Genomic DNA, 27,237 nt, shown 5'->3' on the forward strand with positions numbered 1-27,237 from the left:
GCAGGGTTGTTAGTTCAGGCGCTGACTGTTTGCTCATGACTGAAATGAAAGAGTTCAGTGGAAGGGCAAAAGGACAGCCCAAGTGTAAAACCCCATCCCAGCAGGCCCTGGGCCCTACATATAGGCCCGGAGCTGTTCCTGAACATATGACTGCACTTGGTTCTCACGAAAGCAAAATCTCCGGTCTGATCTCTGCTAAACCATCTCTGAGACGGCAACCGGGTCTTCCTGGGGCGCACCTCCAGGTGAACGTGTGAATTCGGGGGTACCGTCAGGGCAAGCCTGCCCTCAGAGCATGAAAAGGAGCCACGGCCCACCGCCATACGCTCCAGTCTTCCCAGGCCCGCAGGGGACGAGAACGCAAACACTGACTGGTAGCTGGTCTGAGCTTTAATACTGATCCAGGAAAAAGTAAACTCATTTTCCAGCCCTTGGCTACAAGGCTGGGACGCTCCGAAGGGAGGCAGCAGGGGATCCGGTGTCCTGTCCTCAAACCGGAGAAGGTCCTGGGTCTGCCCACGAGCTCTCTCCTGGATCTGGAGTATCTCCGATTAGTACACAAAGGGTGGAACAATCAGCCTGACGGGCAGGCCTTCGCTTCAGTTTTGGAGTTTAATCCCAGAGGACGCCATCTGAATGCAGGCTCTCCAAGGGGTGAGCTGCCAACCCACGGTCCATCATGTGAACCAGCATGGTGTGTGGGTCCACCTCTAAATGAGGCTACTGGGAGTCTAGAGTGATTGCCAGAACCCTTCCAACCAAAGTCTAAGCATTAAAGAGCAAGGAGTGAGAGGAGCAGAGGGGAAAAACAAAACCCTAAGCCAAAAGTAAACCAAAGACGTGCTGAGAGGACCAGGTAGGAGAGCCTCTGAGGGGGGTCACCGCTGGCTTTAGAAGCACTTTCCTGCCAGTTTGGCCTTTTTGGGGGCCAGTGTTATGCCGTGCTAGCCTAGGCCCAAGCTTGTGACACGGTACTAGACTAGGACTAGCACACTAGCAACAACACGCGCATCTTGGATGGAGTCTGGCAAGGCCAGCGGTCTGCTCCAAATGTGGGCCGCGTTCAATCCGGAGGTGAAAGTCGTGCCTCCTGATGGGAACTAACCATGTGTTTATTTCTTTTTCTTTCTTTCTTTTTTTCTTTTTCTTTTTTTTTTTTACCATGTGTTTATTTCTGAATGAACTGTACACACATTTTTGTGTTTTCCTCAAAGATTTCCTTGTCCCCTGTGCTGATGAGATGAGTCAATGACTCTGTCACTTGAAAGCCCAAAGCACCTTTTTCTGGGTAGACAGGAGGTGCCATGGAATGAATGGATCACAGAAAACTGTCTCTAGCTACTGAGAATCCCTGTTTCTATGGCACTTCTTCCACTGTATACTATTTGTTCTGGGTTTATTAAAAAAAAAAAAAAAAGTTACAGAGAACTACTGAAGTCAGGAAAGAGAAAAGGGCAAGAAAAAGTTAGGTAGGCTAATTTAGGAAATTCTCAAAAGTATGTAATCTATTCAATCTGCCTCTAGTTACTCACATGTGCGTTCAGGGTTCAGTGAAGTCGTTAGTCATAAGAACGCCTCACCTCTCCCAGGGCAGTGTACAAAGCACCCGCGCACGCCCACATCATCGCACAGGTTACATCGTACTCAGAAACGAAGCCTGTCTCCGCTGGGTGTCCGGGGCCCACAGAAGGTCTTCTGAAGCCTCATGTGGCCCGTCAGGAGCCCCAATGCACCAAGATTCCCTGACATATTAACATGTGGAAAAGCTCACCACTGAGAATGAGACTCTCTTATGGGCCAAGATGGACTTTGAGAGCTTCTACACAGTGATCTGGATGCCCCCACTTCCTGGGGGACTTTATCTCGGGGTCACTTGGATGACTATATTTGGGGACATACAATCGTAAGTAGCCAATGAGGCCTGACTCCAAAAAAGGCAAGTTGCTCCCAAGAAGGGTGCAGCAGCAGCCGCCACCACCCAAGGCCAGAGACGTTGTCCGGAGTCTCGCTGCTGTACATACTTGTCTCCCGGGTTCTCCGGGTTACGTCCTCCACGCGCTCCGGGGCACTGCCACTTACTCCAGCATCGTGCGTAGGGCTGAGAAGGACTACTCTGACCAGTTTGGGAACTGAAAGGGAGTATGTTTTGGAATTTGCTTTTTCATACCACGCACATCCATTCTTGATGTAAAATGCCCTCCATCGAGGTTTTGTTCTTTCTTTTAAAACACTGATTTCTTGGGTATCAGCTCAAAGAAGGTGCATCACGGTCAAGTGAGCGCCACTGCGGTGACTGAGCACACGGGAAGCCGTGCGTGTGTGTGTGCTGGCCCGGACGTTATGCTGTACGGAGGCTGCCCTCACACGCTGCGCCCGTGTGATCTCGCTGCTGCGTCTGGGGCCACTTCAGTTTTCCCAGACGTGGAATCAGAGGGAGGGCGGAGGCAGTGACAGGGCAGGCATGGCCACAGATTCAACCCCTTGGGGGATTAGATGTAACGGACTTCGATGGTGCTAAGCCCAGCTGGGGTTCAGGCCAGGGCCAAGGGCTGCTCAGGAATATTTTAGGTACAACACTGCCTCAGATTAACCTGCTGCCTTTTTATTTTTAGAACATATGATCAAGCTTTCATACGTCCTGCCTGGGCTCCTTATTGGTCCCTGTGCCCAGCTTCCTCCGTGATGGCGAAGGAGCCCACCCAGTGCCGTTCCTCAGGGAGTTATTCACCTCAGCTAGGCAGACGTGACCCGGCCAGGATGCCGCTCACTCCTCGCTCCCTCAGAAGTGGGGAGACTCACCCAAGGAGGGGACAATAGGCTGCTGGCCCAAAACCACAAGGCAGAGGGACGTCAGGGCTGAAATCAGGGCTCTGGTCCCACGATTTATGACCGTGCCCTCTTGCCAAGAGGCCATGCTGCCTCCAACACCCAAAGGGAACATCCAGATAAGTTATTTTGATCGCAGAGACTCAAGTCAAGGAGGAACTGATCCTACGCTGACACACTGAAAGAATGTCAACTGCTGTCACTTTGGCACAATAAATCCAATGATGTTCCACGCCACTCTGTCAGCACCAGTGCTGCATTTTGGGAATAACAATAAAATCCTGAGAATCCTATCCCCAGATTTAACACAACCACCACAAAAAAGCCTGTGGTATATTAGGATTCAGTAAAAGGTTTTGAAAAAAAATTTGTTGCCGCACCACTTTGGACGTCTCACACGGTCCCGCGTGAATCGCCAAGCCGGAGCCACTCCCCTGCGAGCCACCTCCCTCGCCCCGCGACATCCCGAATCCCCCAGGAGCAGAAGGCAACAGGAGCTACATTTCCGGGAACAGGACAACTGGGAAGGTGCGCTCCGAAACGAATTCGGCGATGAGCACTTAGAACGAGCCCCTCGCCTCTTCCAGAGCCCAGAGAGCCCAGAGAGCCCAGAGAGCCCGTGGCATCTACAGAAACGAGAGCGAGTTCTTCCTTTTAAGCTCTAGCCCCGCCCCCGAGAGCACTTTGTCGCTTGTTTACCGACCCGGGGACCCAGGGACGGCCTGCACCAGGACCCGCGGGACTCAGGGACAGGCCCGAGGGCGCCGGCGGCCCCACCGGAGGGCCGGACGCTCCCCTCCACAGCCCTCCCTGCACTCGACAGCGGACTGTCGTCGTCTGGAAAACAGAACTGTTTCGGGGAGTGCTGTCCAAACCACGTAATGCTTTCAAAGCTGTTGACCACAGCGCTGGACGCGCCCGTCAGCTGTCCCAGGCCCCTCACTCCCGGCGGCGGCCCCGCAGGCAGCACAGGCCAACGACTGGAGACACTGGCTACGTAAGGCCCACCCGACAAACCTGGCCCCGGGACAGATTTCCATGTCACGGGGCTGCTGGCTGACCTCCGCTCGGCCCCACGGCCGGATCACTTACAGACGCTAACAATAGCGCGCGATCACCTGCTCTTCACACGCGGGTTCAGAGCGAGTTCGTGGCCTCGCACACCTTCGTCAAGGGCTGCTCGTGCCCAAGGCCGCAGGCCCGCGCGGGTTCGCGCCCCACCCGGCCGGGTGCTCGGGGACGGGCGGACGGGCCCACGCGCAGCGCTTGGCCCCAGTGGCGGGGCTGAGAAGACTCTCCCCTCAGGGCCCGCGCGGCCCACGGGGCCCCCAACCCGGCTTCGCGACGTGGGGACCAAGCCGTGTTGCGGGAACCCCTCCCGGCTGCCTGCCAACGCTTGGTTTCTTTTTACACCGGCTACCACAGTGCTACTTCCCATTTCTTCTCCAGAACTGGGGAAGATCTGTGATTTTATGTTCTTTCCACATCTCTTTCTGAAACGAGCGCTTCTCTTTGAAGAAAGACCTCTTGCCCTTGGAGTGTCAAGATAAGAAAACTTTCAGCAACTTCCCTTGGAAACTACAAAACCCCCATCAGCACCCAGGATCTAAGTACGCTCGCTCACCAGCTGCCGGCCCCTCTGAATAGCTTTTATGGTTCCAGGAGGGGTGGTGACAGGGCCTTGTCACTACCGTGGGGTGTGCTATTTCTTTCATGTTCCTGGGATCTGACAAGAGCCTTCTACAACCTGTTTCTTTACAACACACAGAATGAGAGATTAAAGGCCAAGACCAGACTGAAAGCTGGGGTTGGGAGTAGCCACGACTTCTCACCAGAGGCATTCTAAACCTTCCCGGGAAGGAAGGGCCGCTGGCCGCCCAAGCAGACGCTGCTCAGAAGCAGCCGTGCTGATTAAATGAGGTGATACATGTAAAGTCCCTACAGCAACGCCTAGATCACAGCACAGGTCAGAAAGTGGCAGCAAGAACGTTATTATTCAATTTCTCACTACCACCAAGCTTAAAGAATGCTCTAACAGAAATAATGGAGATGGATTTTGCTAAAACCACATTAATTCATAGCTACTGGTTGGATATGAAGGGGAAAGGACGTCAAGAAAGGATGAATGAATGAGTGAAAAGTCCAAGTTATAGGGCTCCTGATTAAATATGACAGATTTAGTCCAGAGACCTCTCTAACGCGAAAGCAAAGGGATACAGATGGCACAAATCCAAAAGGATAAAGAGAAGGTGTCAACAATATTCTAGAAGCTGAAAAGCAGATGGACACATGGTGCTGAAAAGTAAGCCTGGGAGTGGGAGCCACAGAGCAAAACCCACCAAATTTCAGAAACTCGGGCACCAGGCAGCTTGGGCGGCCTGGGCAGAAAGGGAGGAACAGGGAGGCGAGTGTGTCGGGTGGTGAAAACAGTAAGATGGGCTAAAAGCCTAAAGAGCAGCTAGACCTGCAGCCCGTTCCTCCTCAACACAGGACTGGAGGCCACAGGCCCCCTGTTCTCCCAGCCCGGGAGGGCCCCAGGCCCCGCATAGGGCTCCGGGCTGCCCACCAGCGCCTCTGCTTTAAAGAGGAGCAGAACGGTCAAGAAACACCCACCTGAGGACTGTCTCTGTTCATGAAAGAAAAAGGCCAAAACAAACCAATGGAAGAAAAAAACTCTAGAGAGCAGTCGGGTCAGTCCGGACAGGAGCAGGGGCACCCAGAGGGAGGAACGTGCAAGAAAAATCCGAACACCGATAAACTGCTTCATCATGCATTTTTAAGCACACAGAGAAGACTTTGTGGATAACTTAGTAATAGGCAGATAGAAAAAAAACATTTTCTTAAGGACTTACTACACTTGGAGCAAGAAAAGCTGAAAGTGAGTAAGAGTTTGAGGATGAAATGGGAATATGCATGTGGCAAACTAAGCAAACAACAATAATCAAAGCAGTTACTAACTCCAAGGAGAAAAAAGAAACCAGAAAGGAAACATAGTCATAGTAACCTAGGTAGCTTCCCTGGGAATGCTGTTGGTATAGTCAGAATAACGTAAAAACTGAATACTGATTAACCCAAAAAGAACAATATACCTAGACTAACAAGAAGGGGAGGGACTAGGAAGTCCAATGATAGCAAGAAATAGCACTTTTTTTTTTTTTTTTTTTTTTTTAAGAAACACAAAAGCAAATACTTCCAAATCAAAAGTGTTGAAAGTGGTTGTCTCTGGGGGAGCAGAAATCAGAGGTAGGGAAAAGTGGGGCAGGAGATTGGTGGTTTTTATTTTCAGACATGTAGAAGTCTTTTGATTTTTAAAAGGGTGGACATATATCTACTTTGACAAAATACAATTTAATTTTAAAAGACCCACAGGGAGTCTGTTTCTCCCTCTGCCTGTGTCTCTGCCTCTGTCTCTCATGAATAAATAAAATCTTTAGAAAAAAATTTGTTATAGTGAGATAATCATGGTCAAAGTCATAGCTTTTTAAAATCGTTGTTTTTATTAATACAGAAATTAAATAATAGTTAGCAATAGAAGGTAGAAAGAGCAGAGATCATTGAAGAGTTTTGAAAGAGTAGTGACAGACCTGTTCATAAGGTTGGAAAAACCGCCAAGCCTCCCCAAAATAGAGCACAACACAAATGCAAGTTGCGGTTTCCAAGAACAAACAGTAAATCAAGTCACTAAATAAAGAGGTACTTCAAGGAAGTGATAGGAAACTTGTTTTAATAAGCATGAGACCAAATTAAAAGTATTAACATACAAACAACTTGGTGATTCTCAAGAATCTGGAAGATTCTTCAAAGCAGTTTGTCCTCGAGTATTTAAATATTCTCAGCACTGAATACCTAGGATATGCCCGGAACACAGGAGAAGGCAACACTTCACCAATTAATGCATCTCTGCTGTCAATCTGCCTATACTTGAACCAGTGTGTTTACCAAGCAACCGATCAGAGCATCTCACGTTTAGAATCAGCCCAACTGAACTAACGGGGCCCCTCAACAAGTCAAGCAAAAAACAGAGTAAGTCTCAGAGGCTCTCATCTTTTCACGAGGGATATGAACACCCACATGGTGATCCGGCCTTTCGCGCCTCCGGAAGTGGGCAGGTGCCAGTCATTACCATCCTGCCTGTGCTGCTGCGGTGGATCTGGGAAGTCTAAAGAACGGATGAACTTTGCCCTCTGTCCATCCTGGCGCACGCAGGGAGGTTCCATCGGATCCAACTGGTCCGAAGGCCCCAGGATTCCCGTGGCCCACCCTCCCCACAAAGACAAGCCAAGTTGGGCTCTGAGTCTCCTCTGAAGTTTCCTGCAGTCCCCGGGATTTCATGATGCTGCCTGGGTCACCCCTGGCATCACCTATGTTTGAAGTATGTTTAGGGACAATCTAGCAGGAGCTGCCTCTGGTGTTAACACAGACCTGCCGCATAAAACCCGCTTTCCCCCGAGAGTTCAAAGGAGCGCATCCACATCCCGCGGGCTTGTCCTGCTCCACCAGCCTCGCTGCGGCGGAGCTCAGGTTCTGCCACGTAAACGCCGACCTAGTGCGCACTCCTCCAGGTCCCGACCCAGCTCGGGGCCGAGCCCGCGGGAGCAAGTGGCCTTGGACAGGATGGACCTTAGGCTTCGGGGTAAGGTGCTCCTCACTCCCCACGCTGCTAAGGTGAGGGACTGAACTGGGTAAATGATCGTGAGAGGTCTCCTGGTACGTAACACAATCTTTCCAATTGTTACCTCAAGAAACCCAGTAAAAGTCAGGAGCAAACCAGGAGGGCGGACGAGGGCCAGCAGGACACCAAGGTGAAGCGTCCTCTCATGGGGCTCCCGCTGCTGAATCCACATTAGTCCACCGCTGGCGACAGGTGTTACTGGCCAGCGGGGCGACGGAGCATCAGAGCATCCCGTCGGGGAAGGAGCCCGGTACGGCGCCTGCTGGCTGGCGCATACGCGTGGGTGGAAGGAGGTGCGAAGAGTGGCACTGGTTTACATTTCTGCAAATCTCCTTAAGTCTTGCTTAATAGAAAACAGCTGCATTCTCTTATCTGCTTCTACAGTCAATCGCTGTGTGCAGTATCACACATTGTGTGGCTTCCAGAAAACTCCACCGTACGTTCATTAGAGAATATTATTATAACAATGGTTATTTAAATGTATAAAAAACAAGTTTGACCTCATGGATCCTGGGAAAGGCTGAGGTTCCCTAGGGGTCCTCACACCATATTTTGAGAGCCTGTGTTCTAAAAGGACCCACGTGGACAAATTTTGTGCTCGCTGAGACATCAGTTTCCTCTACGTATCTGAGTAAATCCGCTAAGGACAGAGACGAGGAACGCTGTTAACCCGATTTGCATTGAATTGTATAAACCCAATATAAGAAAAGTTTCCCTTTCTTTCCTTTCTCTCCTTCCTTTCCTTTTTCAGAGTATATAGTGATTAAAATGTTTTACAGATGCAATCTTATTTCCCCCTACTTGACAAGTTAGTGAGAAACTTAGCAAGAATCTGTCTTTGAGAGGCGGTCTGGCAAAACAGACAAATGAAGGTACGAGGGCAGGGAGACTCTGGGTTCGCTACCACCCCCACGCCTACCTTTTCCTGCCCCCAGGATTATAAGCTCTCCCTTGTGATGCAACACTACAGTCTACCCCCGGCCAGCCTGCTGGTCCCCTATGCACCTCACAATTACCTCACACCTGAAGCTTTTTGGGAGCAGGGGACTGGAACTCAAACCTGGCTCCTCTCTTTAAGGGGGAATTCCTAGTTCATCCTGGGCAACAAGGGATGACTCTATAAGGGAAAATCATTAGAGACGTAGTCATCAAAACCCCCAAATAAGTGACCATAACACCTTTGCAGAGGAATCCCAGAAACAGTAGATGGCTTTTCAGTTCTTCTCTAATGCACAAAATACAAATTCTTCTCAGGAAGGACTACACCATTCTACACCATTTTAAGCAAAAATCTTAAATGCAGTCCCTCAGAGTTTTACTAACCAAATCACTGAGCAAGGAAAGGGCCCAACATGTACAATGGCTGGATTGATCACTTAATTTTCAAATGGAGGAGACAAAGATCTGAAAGCACTACACACTTTCCATCCTATTTTCTTTGAGCAAAGACCTGTTGGTTGAGATACAGGGATTGTACTTAAAAGATGTACATGCATAGATTCAATTTATTTTTACTTTTGGAAACAGGATTGTGCCGTTTTCCAAAGCCAGTCATCTCTGCATGCCAAAAATGGCAAAAAACAGACACTCTCCTTTCTAGAAACGATTATAATGTACCATGACCAAAAAAGTGTTTTTTTTTCTTAACAGATAATCTTGCATAAAAATGAGTCATGGGATTTCAAAAGTGGAAAGACTCTTTTCAAATATGTGTGTGCAGGTTTCCATTTTTTTTTTTCAGCAACAGATCTGAGCTTTCCATAAGTTATGTTATAACAAGAGTGGCATCGTCTGGAGCCTCTGAGTGAAAGCAAAGTACGGTATTTACAGTTCAGCAAGAGGGAAGAAGTCTGTCTTAGAAAAAATAAGATCTCCCTGCTTGGGTTCCTATGAGAGGAATTTTAACTTATAAGGCATGAAAGAGGTTTCTAAAAAATATCTTACCCTGGAACTTCATCAGCTTAAACTCGGACCCAAGCAAGATATCCTATGTTGTGACATGGCTCTGAATGTGGTTTCTTCTGTGGGGGTTGCTCAGAAAGAGTGAGAAAATGATCCATCCACCTTGGGGCATTCTCTGGAAAGGCCTGGTTTGGCAGGATCAGGAAGTGAGACCGTATGGCTTTCACCTCCTACATACCCAAGGGTGAGCAGGAGACAGGATGGGTGGCTGCTCCATATCCAATGTACCACTTCTGGACAGCAGAGGGGAGGTATGAATAGTCCCTTCCCTCTGGACGGACACAGCAATCCTTTCTCAGTGCCACTGAAATCAAAGTCCTTCTCCTGATAAGGCTGGCATGTCCACCACTGCACTGGCTGCCCCAAGCAGCAGACCGCTACCAAGCCGATAGACAGATCGGCCCAAAGATCAGAAACTGAGCCTCGGGGTCAACTATGTACTAGGCTCTGGCTTTCCACTCGTGTTCGTTTACCTGTCTTTCCATCAATGCTCCGTGGGTCTAGAGGACTCATCTGGAAAGCATACCTTGTAGCTCTTAAATGTGAATGAGGCAGAAGCTACAGGATGACCTGGTGTATCTTTGTGAAGGGTTAATTTTGGTAGGTAGCAACTGAAAACATCTTATGAAAACAAATACAGGATGAGAGGTAAAATTCATTTAGAGTTTAAAGATAAACTTTCCCAAGCAATATCGGACTTGCTTCTGCCCCCAGCTACATGGGATGTCAGCCCACTCTCCTCTGCCTTAGGAGGAACACTGGTGGAAAAAACTGATAGCATGGGTGCATCCTGACAAACACTGTAGTTTTTATTAAGATTTGTACCTTTGGAAGTTCCCCGAAGGCTCATTTCAAACCAGTTCTGCTTAATGTGTTATGTGCAATACAAGGAAAGCAAACGGCTGCTTGCAGGGTAATTACAAGCACTGCTTCCATTAGGAAAGAGTAGTGACGGCATTTCCTAAACTCCCTTTGTGGCCCTTTCCCCAACCTGTCCAACCTGACTGCATTCAGGCTCTGGTGACCCAACAGGGTCTTTCTTCCTTTTAGTCTTAGAGAGTCATAGGTACGAAGCAAACACTGCAACAAAAAGGATGTTTCCTTGAGAAAATCCACTTCAATTTCACATCCAGGAGGCCATTAATGAAAAGTGTCTTTAACAAATTTTGGGTGGTGTCTTGGGAGTGTTTTTACTGAAAAAGTCAAATATGCCCGCCATAAATCTTTTCCGTGACATTAACCAAAAGGTTGCCCGAAAGCTCTCAGAGCAACTGGAATTTACACGTCCGGGCACAATACAGGGCTCCTGGGACTCCAGAGCGCAGCAGAGTCCTGGTGGCTATATTCTTAAGCACCGATCTATCACTACCCTGCAAACCCCCGTTCCTCCTTATCTAACTTAAATAAGGAGATAAGCCCACCACTCCTGGGCTTCACTAAATTAGTTTAAATATTTCAAGTTCTGGCAGCTCCCACTTCTCTCCCCATTTTGGGCCTTGACTAAAAAGGTGAAGAAATATTTTGGAGGAAGGTTCAGGGTCCAGCTTCATAAATCTTCATCTGCTACTTTCCCAAAATGTCATGTAACCCAAAGCCTACAACAGATGGTATTTAGAGAAATAAACAAGCAAATAAATAGCCCGGAGTCCGAAGCTCCTCCTTTCCACGTTATTTTTGCCTTCTGTTGGGCAATGGCCGCCCCTGGGTCTCTGCGGCTTTCTACCCACCCAAGTTATCCTTCCAAACACTACCGTCAAATACCAGCACACACGCAGGAGCCGGGCAGGCAGCCCAGCGGGTGCCCTGCTTTGACCTGGCCTGTTTGAAGAGCGGTGGGCTTTCGACAAGGCTTCCATGGCACCACAAGTGTGGCTGCCAGCTGTGCCATTTTCATGAACTTTACTTGGGAACAGACAAATGTGGCCCCATACACGTAGACTAGAAGATGCAACCTGAGCCAGCACAACGTTGCCTTGGAAAAGGCTTCTTATTTCGGTTCCAAACCACACATACTTGTACAGTTAACGAATGCAGCAGGGGATACTGGTCTACAACATTCATGCGGAGGCCAAAGGCTCTGCTGTCCTCCGCCCTCTTCTCCCTGCCACCCCCACCTGCCTTCCCAAGAACTATCAGATGGCATGGCAATTTCAGGGAAAAGTTGAGTGACTGTCTCTTCGGAATGCCTGCACACTCCACCAAGGAGAGGCACTTGGAAGTATTTTAGTCTAAAAGAACTCAAGGAAGGGGCTCCCTATAAATAAAATCATGTTCAAATAAACACAAAAAAGGAGCCAATATTTCCTGTAAGGCCACTTTTCAGATGGATTACTGGAAGGAATATTCTTTCACAGTTTTATGGCTTACTCTGCTATCATCTGCTTAAAATTTGAGTCATTTAAAACATAGATGCTAAGATCTAAGCCTTCACTTGGATGAAATAGTACAAAGGAAGCAGAAAGTCTTGTTCCAAGAGCAGACTCAGAGGCAGAACTCTTGGACTCCTGGGTTCTATTCCTGGCTCAGTCCCTGGGCTCAGGTCAGCCCTCGGTCAGAATCTCACTTCTAATCCCTTCAAATCATTTGTTAGTCCCTGTTGTCTAAACAGTGGGGAAAAACCCTGAGTAACACCCCTGGATCCTGTTCAATCAATTGGGATGGTTGGAGATGGTTATAACTCACTTCCAAGAAACCAGGGTGATTTATCCCTTGGTAGAACTAGTATGTTCCTAAGAGATCACAGTGTCATCAGAACAAACCCTCAGGGCACTGAAACATTTCTCCACCTGCAAGAATCTCAGTGCTCCTTTAATGTGACTTTCAAAAATAGGATTGTCCAGCATTTTATAGTTCCTTAGAACATCCACATTAAAATAACTGGTTGGGCTTCAGACCTCTGAGAGAGAAAATAAACAGGTATATTTACCCCCAATTTATAGATGGAAAAACCGAGGCTTAAGGAGACAGGGAGACTTGACCAAAGGCCTCAAACTAAGAGGGATGTGGGGACCCAGACCTGCCATTTTCCAGGCCATGTGTTCTTTTCTAACACATGGATGCTCGTTAATAACCTATTTTGGGACCCCAGACAAATGGACAGAGGGAAACTGGTCAGTGTTTCAGAAGAAGCTGTAATGCCTTGTCAGTGCAATAAAGGGTAAAGGGCCAAATCTCTTTGAGGCTCCCAATTAGACGGCCCTCTGCGTGTCCCACTCACCTCTGGTAACTTTGGCCAAGGCTCCCCCACCACTGGCTCCTCTAAGAACAAAGAGGAGATGCAGAGGCTTACTTCCCCCTCATTTAAGACTCCAGGTCTCCAGGCCGATGACTGCCTGGCTGCTTCTCGCTTACCACTAGCTTTTGTTTCTAGGAGTGAAGGGCTACGAAGAGAACTGTCTCAGGAAATCTGCAGCTAGACTTCCATTAGAATGCCTGATTACCACTGGTTTCCAGGTGAGTTGCCTAGCCTCTCTGGACCCCTTTTTACCTGGAGTATGATTCACTCTTCCCTTTTACCTGGCCAGCCTCCACCATATACTTCAGGCTTCATCTTAATTAGCACTTCCCAGGGGGCTCGGTGGCCCAGTGGATAACGCGTAGGATAACACTACTGCACTTTCCTCAACAAGTCCTTCTTGATGCCACTGACCACAGGTTAGCCAACCTCCTTCTCCCCTTCGCCTTCTCCAGTTACACAGTCTCACAGCATCCTGTACATCTCCTGTGTCATTTATCACAATTTTAGCAAGTAATTATTACTATGATTATTTGTTTTATGTTTGCTTCCCCACTGGACTGTAGGTCCTTGAAGACAGGGGCCAGTCTTGCTTCCTGCTATATTCCCAACCGAGTCCTTAGAAAATTGTCCATCAGGATTTACTGACTAGAAACGACCGGGTGACATGGCGTGAAACCTGCTACGTCAGCGCTGGGCAACCAGTGAAACTGACAAGGACAGCTTTTGTTTCTGTGGCAACCACTTTGTGCCTTTCCTGTGCTCCTAAAAAGAAGGCAAAACTTTATCAGGACTTCCAGACTAACACTGTAGAAAACTCAAATCATTTCCTTCCAGTCGACATCACTGAAGTTTCCAAGCACAAGATGATATTTTAACTTTTTTTTTTTTTTAATTTTTTTATTTATTTATGATAGTCACAGAGAGAGAGAGAGGCAGAGACACAGGCAGAGGGAGAAGCAGGCTCCATGCACCGGGAGCCCGACGTGGGATTCGATCCCAGGTCTCCAGGATCGCGCCCTGGGCCAAAGGCAGGCGCCAAACCGCTGCGCCACCCAGGGATCCCCTACAAGATGATATTTTAAAAATTAAATGCATATACCTCAGACCTCTTTTGAAACAAATCACTCAATCCCTTGACCACTGTGGGATTGTGTAATGAGATTTCTTTTGGAATTCTTAGGCATCTCCTGCTTCACTCACATGTTGCTAGGTCTCATTGTCCTAGTGGAGGTAGACTTCTGGGGCTTCCATCAGACATGGAAAAACTAACTGGAAATACTTTTGAAGCTTCCCTACTGCCCCTCCCCCCAACTTCATAAATGCTTCAAAATACACTCAAGGATCTTTTGAGCTCTGTATCTGAGAATAGAATGTAACTCAACTAACGTAAACTCTACAGATCCTTTTTTAAAAAGCAGCTGCTTCCAGATGGAAGACATTCTGGCAGAACTTATTACATGGTCCCAGTCTACAATCTTAAGCATTTCCCCTGCAGTAATGTGTCATCCGTAAGGTTTCCTGGTGACAGACACATGGCTTCATTTTAATTGGGGACGATTTTACTTCAAATCCTATTTGAGAGAGCGATAGGGTATGGACAAGGCCCAGCCCTAGACAGTCTAAAAGGGCACACTAATTCACTCACAGAGTATCTCTTCAGCAGGGAGCAGCAAAATCCTCTGGGCTTAAGTGGCGTCCAGCTTGGCTGGGAACTGTAACATTCATTATACCCTTTGTTGATAAGATCCCCAATTAGTCACTCTGAAAAAGGAAGGCTCAAATAGGCTCCTAATAGGCTCCTAATATGAAGAGCTACGTGAAAGTAGTCGGATTCTGAGGGACGTGGAGCCAAAGGGGCTACCCTGATTCTCCTTCTCTGCTGACATCAAGGCAAGAGAGCATCCCACAGCAGACCTGCCAACCTGCCATGGCTGGCACATCTGAGTGGAGAGAGAACGGAGACAGGACAGACTCACGTGGTGAACTGCACGTGCCACAGAGACTAGGAGCCAGACATGGCTTGCAGCCTGATGGTTTTCTTAATGGGCATGTGTGTGTGTGGGGGATGTCTGGTTAGTTTGGTCAACAGGGGCATCTGTAAGGGTGTAATCCTACTTCCAACTTCTCTGACGAAGGAAAACACTATTTTAGATATAAATAAATCACAGATGTAGACATAGGTTAAGATCTAGAACAATTCACGCCAGAGTTCTGTGCCTTGTTTCCATGTATTTACATTAGGCAGGTCAGAAATTTTAGATACGGGTATTCAAGTTTTTAAAAAATCACATCATTAAGGCAGAAAGTATATGATTAAACACATCGGCATAGATGAGGAGAGGCAGCAGAGCTAGGCTGGAAACTACAAATGTAACTCCCCCCACGGACACTGACCTGGGGCCACTGAGCGTGGCTGTGTCTCTCACCGCCTGGGCTGTTTCCGATGCAAAATCCAAGGCACCTGCCACTGGTTTGGTTACAGTGCCGACGAGCCCTTTCCCGAGGCCAGAAATGAAACCACTGACACCCCCTTCTGTTTTCACTCCTTCCACTGTTGAGGTTATCACACTGGTCAATCCACCAATGATACCTAGCAAAAGAGACAAGGGCTGTTGTCACCTGGCAGAGGACAAACGCAAAGTGTTTAAGGCTGAACAGCATCGATTCCATGCACCTGGCAAGGTGGCTCGGGGCAGGCATCTGTCAACCTCTCAGTAGGCTACAGGTGGGCCAACTCCAGTTGGGAAACCAGCAGACTTAGACTTGCCCACTAAGTTTAGAGTCTGAGAATATATATTACATGTTAATCTGAGGTGTGTCCCAGTTTAAAAGTATCAAAGAACACCCAAGAGGTTAACAGTGGCTACTTTCCAGTTCCTGAGTGTGGGAAGCACACAGGTCATCAGGAGAATATGCAGACAGTAGGACTAAATCGACAGTGGCCCTTGGGGAAAGCTGGGACCCCATAAAATGCAGGGCAGAGAGAACTAAATACAGAACCTCAGTTTTCCACGAACACTGCATGACTGGCCACTACCGCCAGGCGTTTGAAACAAGGTAAAAGCTACTGCACACTTTGCTGTGGTCAGGTTTAGGCAATCAGAGTAAATCATGAGGCCCTGATGAAAGGCACCCCCCTCCCACCCATAAAAGCTGCCAGTCCCCAGCCGGGACTCTCCATGGAGTCTGTTCAAAAGACTAACCTAGGTCACAAAGACATTCCAAGTGTTTTGAAAGTTGACAGCAATGACCTTAAAGAGCGTCAAAAGGGACCAGAAGTTGGCAGAGGCTGGAGAGGACACAGGCATTATGGGGAAGAAGCGGGGCCCTGTCCGGGGAGCATTTCCAGGATGTGTGCCAGGGACACTCACAGGATGTTTACCCTTTGACGGTGGGGGCATGAGGAAGCTCTCTAGACTCTTCATCTCTAGTGAGACAAATCGGTAAAGGAAATTCCTTGGGTGAGAATGCACTAACAATCCACAACGTTTCTTTTGGATTCTGGGTCCATTTGCTCCAGTGAGGCTACAGCCTTCTCCCAACCTTGTGAACCAAGTTCACGGACAGACAGACATTCCTGAACCTGGCACAAGTGGGACCTGTAGAGAAAACTGAGCAGGACTCCCAGTTTTTAAACCAAGGAGACCGAATGGATTCCGGTTCTTGCTATCTTTGAAGAATTTTTCCACTCTAGGCTACCACTCTCATGCAGTCCAGAGCTTCATGCATCCTCCTCAGATGAGGCTCTCTGTTCTGGAGATGCTGCTCATATCGTGTGAGTGGTCCTTGGTTGGAAGGGATTTTGCAACCAACCTTGAACTATTATCCATTTTCTCAGCATACTCCTGCGTCCATCTGAACAGTGAGGACAGCTAGGCTTTCTTTCCACATTCCAAGGATGCGAGGCAGACAAAGGCAATTATACATAGCAAAGCATTTTGTATTCATTAAAAACAGCCCCTCATAGTCCCATGCACTATCATTACAGTTACTAGAAAGAATGATTCACTCTTTAACCCCAAATGGCTGCCCAACAATCAACTTTTTGAGTCCCTAAACAGATTGATTTCAGCCAAATCTTACTCCTAGTTTGATGTCTTCTTTGGGGCTACTCCCTTTCCAGTTGGGCAGGCTTAGGAAAAGTAAAGGCATTTTGATCCAACCTCACCATTAGGAAAATTCTGTCCTAAACACTGTGTCCTAAGCATGAAAAGAAATAAGATTTTCAATTATCCATATTCCTCCCTCTTCTAAGTGTAGGTAATCTAAACTTGGTCAGTTGTGATAGGACTTCTGGTAGCTTCAGACTAGTTCTAAGAATCTGGTACAAACAGTGCAATTTACTAACCATTACTAAGCAGGAGCTATATGCCAGGTATCACACGAGGCTCTGCTAGTGTAAAGGTGAACAGGAAACACTCTTTCTGCTCTCCTGACCTTCACAATCGATCAGGAAAGCAAGGTACACACAGCTGCCTAGATACATAACCCAGACTGCCACATATGCGCTAATCGGCATTAATTCTAACTGGGGACAGTTGAGTCAGACTTGTAGGTGGAGCAGGATTTTGATAGGCAAGGAAGTGAGGCAGAGGAGGGGAGACCAGAGGATTGTGAGTAAGGCTTTGGGGGCATGTCTGGGGAATACCACATGGCTCTCAGTGGCTGAAATACAATATGGCTGTGAGGCAGTGGTTGGAAAAGTTGGCTGGGTTTACATTTCCAAAGGCCTTGAATGCCAGACTAAGAAGTTGTTGAGAAAAACACAACAAAAGGCAAACGAGTAGGAGTTAAAGCATTAAAGGTCAGAATTCACACAAATTCAGAGACTTAATACGTTCATGCCACCGCCTATAACTCCTAGGCACACGGTTTTACAATCCTTGGGAATGTGCGTTTATACAAGACTCAAGAACATGTGGGCCACAAACCCGGCAGCTGGTTTGACGTTTCACTTGCCATGGAAGGAATGCTCAGTAAGCAGAAGGCAAGTCTTGAAGCAGCAGTTCCATATTCTAAAAAGGGGTTCACTCAATTATACCTTATGACACTTTGGGAAGAGAAGTCAGAGAACAGGAAGAAATTGCAGTGTGCACAAACATTCTGAAAATAAACGAAGAGCTGTCACAGGCTGTGACATTTCAGTTGCTAGGAGGGTAAAAGAAGAGAGCCTGGAAAGTACCCCAGGCTACCCAGCCAGGATTCCACATGCAATCGGAGGGTGAAAAGGGACCTCTGAGGAACTGTGGCGGAAGAGCCAGCCTCCCGGTATCACGTGACTTACCATGAGCCAGGCCGTGGATGCCGGCTACGAGGTGCTCCCCGCTTGTGGCTGCGTGGTATCTGATATACTCCCGCTCTGACTGATGCCGATTGTCCATCGTCTTCCCTAAGCCATCCGATAATGTCCCTGCGAACTGAGTGAATTTTAAAAAAAAGGAAAAGAGTTGTAAAGCCTCAGCACTATTTTTGCTATTTTAAATAAATACCTTGCCTTGCTCCTTGCTGGGATTCAGTAAATCCCCACTGAGAGAAGAGCCATATTAACTGCTGGATTACATATACTATGTGTCCCAGGATACTGGTGCTCGACTGCTCAAGCACTGGACACATACGGATTGTAGGATGCTTTACACTGGTGGACACAGGTTTGCAAAACAACTACTAAATGTCCATAATGGCATCTGCCTTCCTGAGACCTACTGCAAATTTACTGAAGAATGTATAACAAAATGACTTGGGGAAGAAGATTTAAGTGTTAGGATTCTATAATGCTAAAGACAGAAGCTCTTTGCCCCGAGAAATCCATGTGATTCAAAATAGGAAACATGACCAACTGTTGCTTTTGGGTTTGGTATCAAAACTTTTAGAGACATCAATTGCCCTAAGGCAATGTCTTTTCTTTCACTTATTCAACAAATATCGAGTGCCTAGGTGCCCAGCCCCATTGGTCAAAGGGAAAAATGAAGTACATGGGAAGGTTAACAGGTTAGGTCACCTTTCATACAAAATGGCAGACTTGAACTCATGACTTCCAAAGCAAAATCCTCCCCCACATATCAGAGAAAGATCCTATTTATCCTGGTATTCTTTTACCAAAGAAGCTGTCTCATCCATCAAAGCTGGATAAAAAGGACATAAAACTCTGTTTTGTCACAAGACAATCTGAAAAGGTTTAAAGTGACAGTTAATAACCACAGGGTACTTATCTTCATCATTCAGGCATAAAGAGGAAAGGATATCAAATATATAATTAACCTTCTCAGGAAGGATCTACCAAAACAAGTGGTTTAAGTGCCAATGACCCAGGACTAACCTTTCAGAGAACTCACAGGAATGCTATTTAGATACAGAGCTCAGTGCAAAGATTCAAGACGAACTGCCCGCCTTGAAGACCCAGTTCAGTGGGTCTGGCCATTGGGGGGCGGGGGTGGGGTCTGTTTCATACTGGTTTAGCAAGGGATTTTTAAAAATATTTATTTATTTCAAAGAGAGAGAAAGAATGAGAGAGTGAACATGCACAGACTCCCCACTGAGCAGAGAGCCCAACACATGGGGTTCGATCCCGGGACCCTGAGATCATGACCTGAACCAAAGGCAAACACTTAACTGACTGAGCCACCCAGATGCTCCGAGGGTATTTTTACACATTTTTACACACTCTGCTCTGGAAGCCATAAGGCCTGAAGCTTCATGATGACAGGAGAAGATGAGTTCTGGGCACAGAAGAGGGACTAGAGGAAGAACCAGTGAGTCAAGGTGAAGCAATGGTTTCTGTGGAGCAAGAGATGGGAACACTCATTCCTTTTACTCAGTCCAAGTGTTTTTATGATCTAGGGCAGTGATCCCTGACCTCTCTATAGATGTAATCCCTATCATTTGCTTTTAGTCTTGCCTCCCCTGTCACTCTGTGTCTAATTGGAAAACTAAAGTTAATGAAAATCAATCTTACAATTGCCTTTAGGATGGAGGCACCACGGGATGGTAAAAAGTCAGCAGCATGAATCACCAAATGGGGCTTTCATCAGGGATCCCATGTGAGAGCCACTGAGGGCCGTGAGTTTGAGCATCTGACCAAACTGGATTCTAGTCCTCCCTCAACCATTCCAGCAGCTACAGGAGCCTGAGCAAGGTGCCGAACTGTGGAGCCTCCCCATTGGCCTGTACAGAATGACAACAGTACCCACACTGCTGTGTGGCCAGAAGAATCGGTGACAGTGGCTCAGGGTATGGAATCTAGTGAGCATTCTTACTGTGATTATTTGTCAGCTACTAGTCCAAGGAGGAACATCCTGCACCACAAAGAAAGCTCTTCGAAGGTTTAGAATTATGGTCATTTGCACTAGGCTTTTACATAAACAAAAACAGAAACCCAAAACAAAACCCCTCTTTCCAGCAGATAAACACCAGCCTCGAGAGCGAGTTTCTGGAGTGGTACCGTCTATAAAATTAGAGTGTTGGACTTGGTGGTTTCCAAAATCCTTCCTGGCTTTGACAGCGTGTGATCTATGATCTAAGTTAGAACGTCTTTATTAAGTACTTACTCTGGGCCCAGCACAGACTGAGGTACTGCTGAGGACACAGACACAGAGCAGGCTTGGACCTACCATCCGGGGTGACAATCTCACAGGGAAGGTAACAATCCCCTATATCAAACAGCACGCAATGAGAGCCTGGAACACAAACTGAAAACACTTGCAAATCAAGAGAAAAGAGAAAAAACGTAATCCTTATTTTGGAAAGGGTCAAAAGAATGAGTCCCTTCTACATTCTGGAATTGTGTAGGTTGCCAGGGTTCTCCACTCAGGGTCTGGACAAAAATCCCTCTCCTTGATTGATGCCACAGAAGAGGTAATGCGGCAGTGGGTGAGAGAGCCATCTCCACCCAAAGAGGCCCAGTAGCCTCCATGCTACTTCTCGTTCAGGTCTTTCCTACCTCCTCAAACTCATTTTCCTTGAAAAGAGGTCTTCTCTTGGAAAAGATATTAAGTAAAAAGATATTAAGTTTCCTTGAAAAGAGATCTTCCCTTGGAAAAGATATTAAGATTTCTGGCAGCTGACTAGGAAGAAATGAAAAACCCTATAATGCTTTTCTCCTTAAACGAATATGGGAGAATAAAATAAGAATAATCTTATTTTTAAAGATTATTTTTTTAAGAATAATGAACTGCTCCACCCGCCCCCCGTCTCCTTCAACACCCCCTCCCTATCAATGAAACAAGTTCAACCCCCAAGGTCTAGGAGTCAGCCTGTGCCAAGAGCTTCACTGCCGAATGATTCTGCTGCGGGCCCCTTGGCTCCCCAGCACCGACTGGTCCTGGTGTTTCTCTGTGCAAACACACCACACTGACCTCAAGAGGATGGGGTAAGTTGACCCAAGGGATCCCGCTCCCCTCTAAATGCTGGGTTTCTGCCATTAGGTCTCAGCTGCAGGAAGGTGCCCACACCTACTCAACTCACCCTAGGACTTCTGTCTGAATTCTCACTTCCCTGTGGATAAAAAATTATTCACCTAAGCCAACCAGATTGTCCTCTGTCACTTGTGAGTAAACGTAAAGGATACAAAGATATTATTAACAGGAAACTATTACCAAAGTCTTCACCCCTGTCGCTGTGACTTTGAAAACTCAGGAAACGGGAAGATGTTTGAAATCCACGATCCAGCCAAACCCATACTGATTAGAGGTTAATCAGATTTTACGGGGGAGAGACACTTTATTGGAACTAATATGAAACCAGTGAGATGAAGGGTACTGTGGTCAAAAGAGGCTGGGCCTTGGGCCAGCCCACTGGGCTTTCTGAGTATGAATCCAGGGCACCAAACGCTTGTGGCCTCCTCTCCTGTGGGAGTACTGAGTCATACTTCATTCCATCTCTCTCCTTCCCACCTCGGTGGGAAATAAATCACACCTGTATCTTATTTCTCCCTCAAAGATAGGGTAAGAACATGTGCTGGAGAGGGTGGCGATTCCAGTAAGCACTCTGCATGGGCATCCTCTGGCACTGGTCTTCTCTGAGGTGGGTAGGTGTTATTTTCACCCACAACCTTGAGTTAGAACACTATCATCAAACCAGAGCAGAGGTACCCACAAGAAGCCACAAGGCCATGTGGGAGTGACTGGGGCAGGACATCCTTTACCACCCTATCCCAGTTCTGCCTGTGTATTTTATTTCTTAAAGATTTATTTGTTTATTTTGAGAGACAGACAGACAGACCCCGTGCACATGAATGGGGCATGAGGGGGCTTGGGGCATGGGAGAGAATCTTTTAAGCAGACTCCCTGATGAACGAGGAGCCTGACATGAGGCTCGACCCACAACCTAGGAGATCATGACCTTGGTCAAACCAAAGTCAGATGCCTCAACCGGCTGAGCCACCCAAGTGCCCCTGCCTATGTTATTTTAAATAGAAACCAAATGCCATCAAAATTCAAATTCGGTTGGAATAGTTTTCATAGCAGATGCTCTCGGCAGGCTCGTGGATATCAAATGGGGAATGAAGCTGGGGGAAAGATAATCAGACAAGGGGAAAACTAATCTCAGAGGCAATGATGGTAAGGCTGAAATTCGTAAGGCTATAAGTACAATCCAGTTACGCATCAAACCACCAATCAATCAAACACGTAAGCGACAGACTGTGCCAGGCTAGCAAATGAGAGTCCTAAACAGAGATAGTTTCTGCCTCGTGCCTTCAAGGACCTCGGTCGGGAGGTATGTATCCGGTATAACGGATCTGGCATTCAGACTGTGACACTTAATAGCTGTGAGATCACGGACAAGTAACTTCCCCTCTGTGAGCCTGTTTCCTTGCCTTCAAAATGGGGATGAGAATATCCACCTACAAGGATGCCGTTAGGATTAGGCAGTACGTGTGAAGCACTTAGCACAGAGCCTGATACACAGGAGGCATCCAATAAAAACAGTATTGAGTTATCTGAACTTCAATTTCTTCACATGCAGAATGGGAATAATCAGGTTCCACGGGGCTGCTGGGAGGATGACATGAGACGGTGTGTGTGCAGAACGCTTGGCAGGTGCAGCCCCAGAGAAGCAGCAGCTCTCTGCAGAAGGCCACAGAAGCAGGGGACAGACAGCGTGGGCCAGGCTTGCACACTTGGAGGGTCATTTGTAGGTAGTTTGTAACTGTACTCAGTAGAAACAATACCTGGACATCAGAAGAAGCATTTGTGGAGACTTAAGCCAACATAGCTCATTTTGTAGCATTTCAAGTCCACAAAAAAACTGAGGATTTCAGAAGTTTCCAAAGAACAGGATGTTCCTGAGAAAACCTGCTATTACACTCGCAAAGACAACACTGATTTCCCCCTTCTTTCGCTGAAGGGAGCTTTAGCACACACACTTGTGAATTCTGGCCACAGTCCAAAGTCATTTATTTCAAGAAAGCCTTATTTTCAGCAAGGGGGTAAAAATCGCAGAAGCACTTCCAAGATGCCAGTTCTGCTGCATAGATGATGCACACTAAGTGTCAATACCCCTCCTTCCAAAAAGAATCCCATCGTCCATAGAAACAGAGCCACTACAAATTAGCCCGGGTTTGCGGCCAGTCTCGGGACAGTTGATTTTATAAAACTGAAATTCAAGTAGATGCTGGAATGATGCAAGAGGAAAAATTCACACTGTGTCCCTCTGTTTTGTCCGATCAGTTTTCCTGACCCTTTATTGATATTCAGCACGCATGGGATGCCAGAGATATTTGGCCAGTGTAACAGGAGCCTGGGTTTGAATTTCTCTCCCCCCTTCTCTGGGGTTCTTCTTTCACAGTTATTTATCTAATGGAAATTTCCTCTTCAATATCCTTGCTCCACTGAGTAATAGCTGGTGACAGTACCTTTCTTGCCACCAGGGCCAATGGTGGCCACACATAACAGGAAAGGGAAAAGAAGTGACAGGGCTCTGCAGTGTGAGAGGTCTTAGGTCCTCTCAACCAGAAAGTTGTTCAGCGCCAAGTCTCAGCCACCAGCACAGCTCCGATTCCGGCAGCACTGCCAGCGATCTGCTACCGGATCCGCTGGACCCGTCAACTCAGAAAGCCCAGCCGTACACAACTGTGCCTGTGAGTAAGCTGGACATGAATATGCATCCTGGTGGCAAGCTGCTCACTTTCCCGAGCCTCAGTTTACCTGTTTGTGAAAACCCAGTCTCTAAAGGGTTGCTTTCATGTGCTAAGGAGATAATGCAAAATGCCTGGCACGGTCTGTCAGCCATCAATTTTTACAAGGTTCTAAAAGTTGGTATGGAGGCTCAACTTGAGAGTCCTCTCCACCTCCACTGCTATGCTAGTAGAAGAAAAACACCCTTCAAGTCACATGGGACCTAAGTCACTTCATTAGCGAAGGTCTTCACGACTTTACTCTGATTCACATTGTAAAATATCCACAGTTAAAAACAATTCTCAGTATGACTTTGGCCTTGATGTTGAAATCCCCTTTGTGATCCTTGTAAAGAGACAAGAGCTAAAGGAGCACGGGATCCGGGAACGGGTATCTGTCACTGACACAAGGCCAACCAAACAGCAGGTCCTCCTCAGCCAGACACTGACGGGGCAGGCTGGAACTGTAGGAGGAGAGTGAGAGTGAGAGTGAGAGTGAGAGTGAGAGTGAGAGTGAGAGTGAGAGTGAAGGAAGGAAGGAGAGAGGGAGGAGGGAAGGAAGGAGAAAGAGAAGGGAGAGAGGGAAGGAGGAAGGAAAGAAGGAAGGAAGGGAGGAAAAGAGAGAAAGAAACAGAAAGAATGAACGAATGAACGAACATGGAATGAGTGGCAAGAAAGAGGCATTTCTGGACCCCAGATCCAGTACGAGTGGGACAGCTTTGTCTGTTTTCAGTTCTACTTGGTTATGATTCTGTATATCCCTTAAGGTAAGAGAGAAAGGGGGAAGAATCCAGGACAGAGACCCTGCATAAGAATAATACAGATATTTCCTACCCATTTCTTCTCCCTTCCCTTCTATTCCCTTTCACTATTTATATATATGTGTGTGTGTGTGTGTGTGTATATATATATATATTTTTTTTTTTTAAAGCTAGGACTGCCACTCTGCTTCAGTAACATGCCTAAGCCTATGACCTTGCTTTTTGGGGGGCGGATGGGAGGCCGTCCCCGGAGATGTAAAAGCCCTCCTACCCTAAGACCTATACCATGTTGCTATTTTACGGATAAACACTTATCAGGCAACAGATACGCCTTTCCAGTTAAGAAACAAAGTCATCCAAAGCCACCCAGAATTATCTCAGCACACAAGGTCTAAACATAGAGTAACAAAGTCAGACCTCAAGATTGTCCTGGTTCCTAACTGGCCCAAGACACACGCCTGCTGAATTGGCAAGTCTCTCTTGCTATTCTGCAACTTTGACCCAGTTGTGAACTCTGATGTTGTTTCAGATTAATCTAGATGCTCAGAGTGGTTTGAGGCACTCTCCTAAAAAGGTCTGCATTTTCTTTGAAGGATTGGCACAGTTGGCTACAGGGCTAGAGCAGCACAGAAGCAAGCAGAACACCCAGGGCTATCAGGAAGACTAATTTCCAACAACAGCCTGTGCCACAGCCTACTCACACTCAGTTTTCCCTATACCGATTATAAAGAATCATGTGGGCAGGATGAATCTTTAAAGCCAGCTATTGGGATGGGATAATATCCTACTTTTTTGCCCTTCATCAGCTTCATTATGAGCTTTTCCCCAGAAGGGGTAAGGGATCATGTCGAGGGTGCCAGGCTTCCCACTCGTCTACTGCTGCAAACCCCTGGAAACACATGGGAGAAGCCTTGAAAGTGGGGTTCTACACGGCCAGTGCTAGTCAAGGGGAATCAGCCTTCCTACCCATGAGTGGCCTCCAGTTTTGCTACCCTAATAAGGTTTTTCAATATGTGCAAATGGCCCATGCCTCAGGAGTGGACCAGGAGATAGACTACACTGTGTGTGTGTGTGTGTGTGTGTGTGTGTGTGTGTGTGAAATCCCTCTGGGGTGGTGACACCATGATGCCTGACTTCGCTGATAAACAATTTCAACTCCAGGGAAGCACGCAAGGCTTTGACATGCCAGGCATCCTGATCCCAATTCTGTTACCAGTTATCAGCTGGGTGAACACGAGCAAAAGACACTCTGTTCAGGGATCAGTATCTTCATCTATAAAACAGGTAGAACACTACCCACAGAGTCACTGGGGTAATCCAAAGAGACCCTGGTCTTAAAAGTACTGGGGGGGGGGGGGGAGAGGATACAAAGCAATGCATAAGTGTCGAGGGTTATTACTGCAAATCCTTGTCTTTCTTCCAGTGAGTGCTCTGCTCCCTCCCACCCCGACTGAATCCTGCATGTCTCATCCTGTACTACAGGAACCACCTTATACCTGTTCCGGAACAAAGGAAAGCATAAAGAAGTCAATTATAAATAGACTGAAATTTCAAAATACAGACATTAGAAATGGAATTGGAACATCTGATAATACAAAAGAAGCTTAAGCTTATCTCATTCCTAGTCACAAGGACTTCATTCTTGTATCCTGTATTTCAAATAAGTAGATATATTCTCTTTAATGCCAAAAGTCTGAGAAGGAAGGGGATGGGTGACACCATAAAGAATAACTGCAGATGCTAGACACCAGAATAAGCTGGGCTTCTTACTGAAAAAGTCAGGGAGGGTTTGAAAAAGTCAAGGGTTTGAAATATCTTGGTGAGTTTTTTTTTTTTTTTTTTAAGATTTTATTCATGAGAGACAGAGAGAGAGAGAGAGGCAGAGACACAGGCAGAGGGAGAAGCAGGCTCCATCCAGGGAGCCCGATGTGGGACTGGATCCCGGGTCTCCAGGATCACGTCCTGGGCCAAAAGCGGTGCTAAACTGCCGAGCCACCCGGGCTGCCCTTTGTTTTGTTTTTAAAGAAAGTTGTCTCCAACTGGTTTCTTCAAATAAAGTTTTAAATGAGTATGCAGCAGAATAGGTAAAGGAAAGCTTCCAACTAACTGCTAAAGACCAGAGCGTAACTTTTGGAATTGTAACACAGACCAATAATGTTTACTATGTATCAGGCATTGTTCTAGGGGCTGGCCATCTATGAAATCATTTATTAGTTTAATCCACACAACAGCCCTATGAGGTAGGCTCTGTTATTATCCCCCTGTACAGATGAAACTGGAAAGACCATGATTAACTCCAACAAAAGTCTGCTAAGAATCTACCCACATCTGACACTGGATCATCTTTGGAGGGAACCCAAACATGATTTTTTGTCACTCCCTCCATGAAAATTCCCTCCTGAATGCCAGGGGAAATCACACAGTGATGCCAAGGAGACATCTTCCCTTTCCTAAGCAGTGGTGGGGACAAATGAAGGAAGCTAAGAGAAGTATATAAATAATACATTTTCAGAAAGCTACACACAATCCCTGAACAAGAAAGGGTTCAGGCTACAATCCCCTTCCTTGTCCCAGAAAGGACAAAGTTCTGTAAACCATTATATGGATCACCTTACACCGACATCAGATCATGGTACTAGAGTGCACCAGTTACTGCTTGGGAAGAAAG

The 27,237-nt window shown here is 47.0% G+C and overlaps 2 protein-coding genes across 5 annotated transcripts in view; both read right to left on the minus strand.

The window, feature by feature from the left end:
• Nucleotides 1-27,237, minus strand: part of MAGI2 (membrane associated guanylate kinase, WW and PDZ domain containing 2) — a 1,104,679-nt gene that overhangs the window by 404,281 nt on the left and 673,161 nt on the right. Inside the window, exons 4-13 of the mRNA XM_049096782.1 lie at nt 24,185-24,272; nt 17,983-18,115; nt 15,093-15,288; nt 7,370-7,764; nt 6,898-7,087; nt 3,991-4,358; nt 3,604-3,843; nt 1,900-2,129; nt 1,065-1,168; nt 157-396 (exon numbers count right to left, since the gene is read on the minus strand). Coding sequence (XP_048952739.1) covers nt 157-396; nt 1,065-1,168; nt 1,900-2,129; nt 3,604-3,843; nt 3,991-4,358; nt 6,898-7,087; nt 7,370-7,764; nt 15,093-15,288; nt 17,983-18,115; nt 24,185-24,272 — 2,184 coding nt within the window. The remainder of the gene's footprint in view (nt 1-156; nt 397-1,064; nt 1,169-1,899; nt 2,130-3,603; nt 3,844-3,990; nt 4,359-6,897; nt 7,088-7,369; nt 7,765-15,092; nt 15,289-17,982; nt 18,116-24,184; nt 24,273-27,237) is intronic.
• Nucleotides 8,209-18,311, minus strand: LOC125752962 (intermembrane lipid transfer protein VPS13D-like). Of its 4 annotated transcripts, none has more exons than XM_049096714.1 (3): nt 17,983-18,311; nt 15,093-15,288; nt 8,209-13,460 (listed from the first exon to the last, which is right to left on the minus strand). In XM_049096714.1, the coding sequence occupies exons 1-3, from the start codon at nt 18,077-18,079 to the stop codon at nt 13,337-13,339; spliced, it is 417 nt and encodes a 138-aa protein (XP_048952671.1). In that variant the 5' UTR covers nt 18,080-18,311; the 3' UTR covers nt 8,209-13,336. The 4 variants fall into 4 exon arrangements, 3 of the variants coding, with proteins under 3 accessions (XP_048952671.1, XP_048952670.1, XP_048952672.1); XR_007403656.1 differs by lacking the exon at nt 8,209-13,460 and adding an exon at nt 13,594-13,761 and having other exon boundaries at nt 17,983-18,284; XM_049096713.1 differs by lacking the exon at nt 8,209-13,460 and adding an exon at nt 13,768-14,410.

This window comes from Canis lupus, chromosome 18, assembly GCF_003254725.2.
Source record: "Canis lupus dingo isolate Sandy chromosome 18, ASM325472v2, whole genome shotgun sequence".
Classification (NCBI taxonomy): Eukaryota; Metazoa; Chordata; class Mammalia; order Carnivora; family Canidae; genus Canis; species Canis lupus.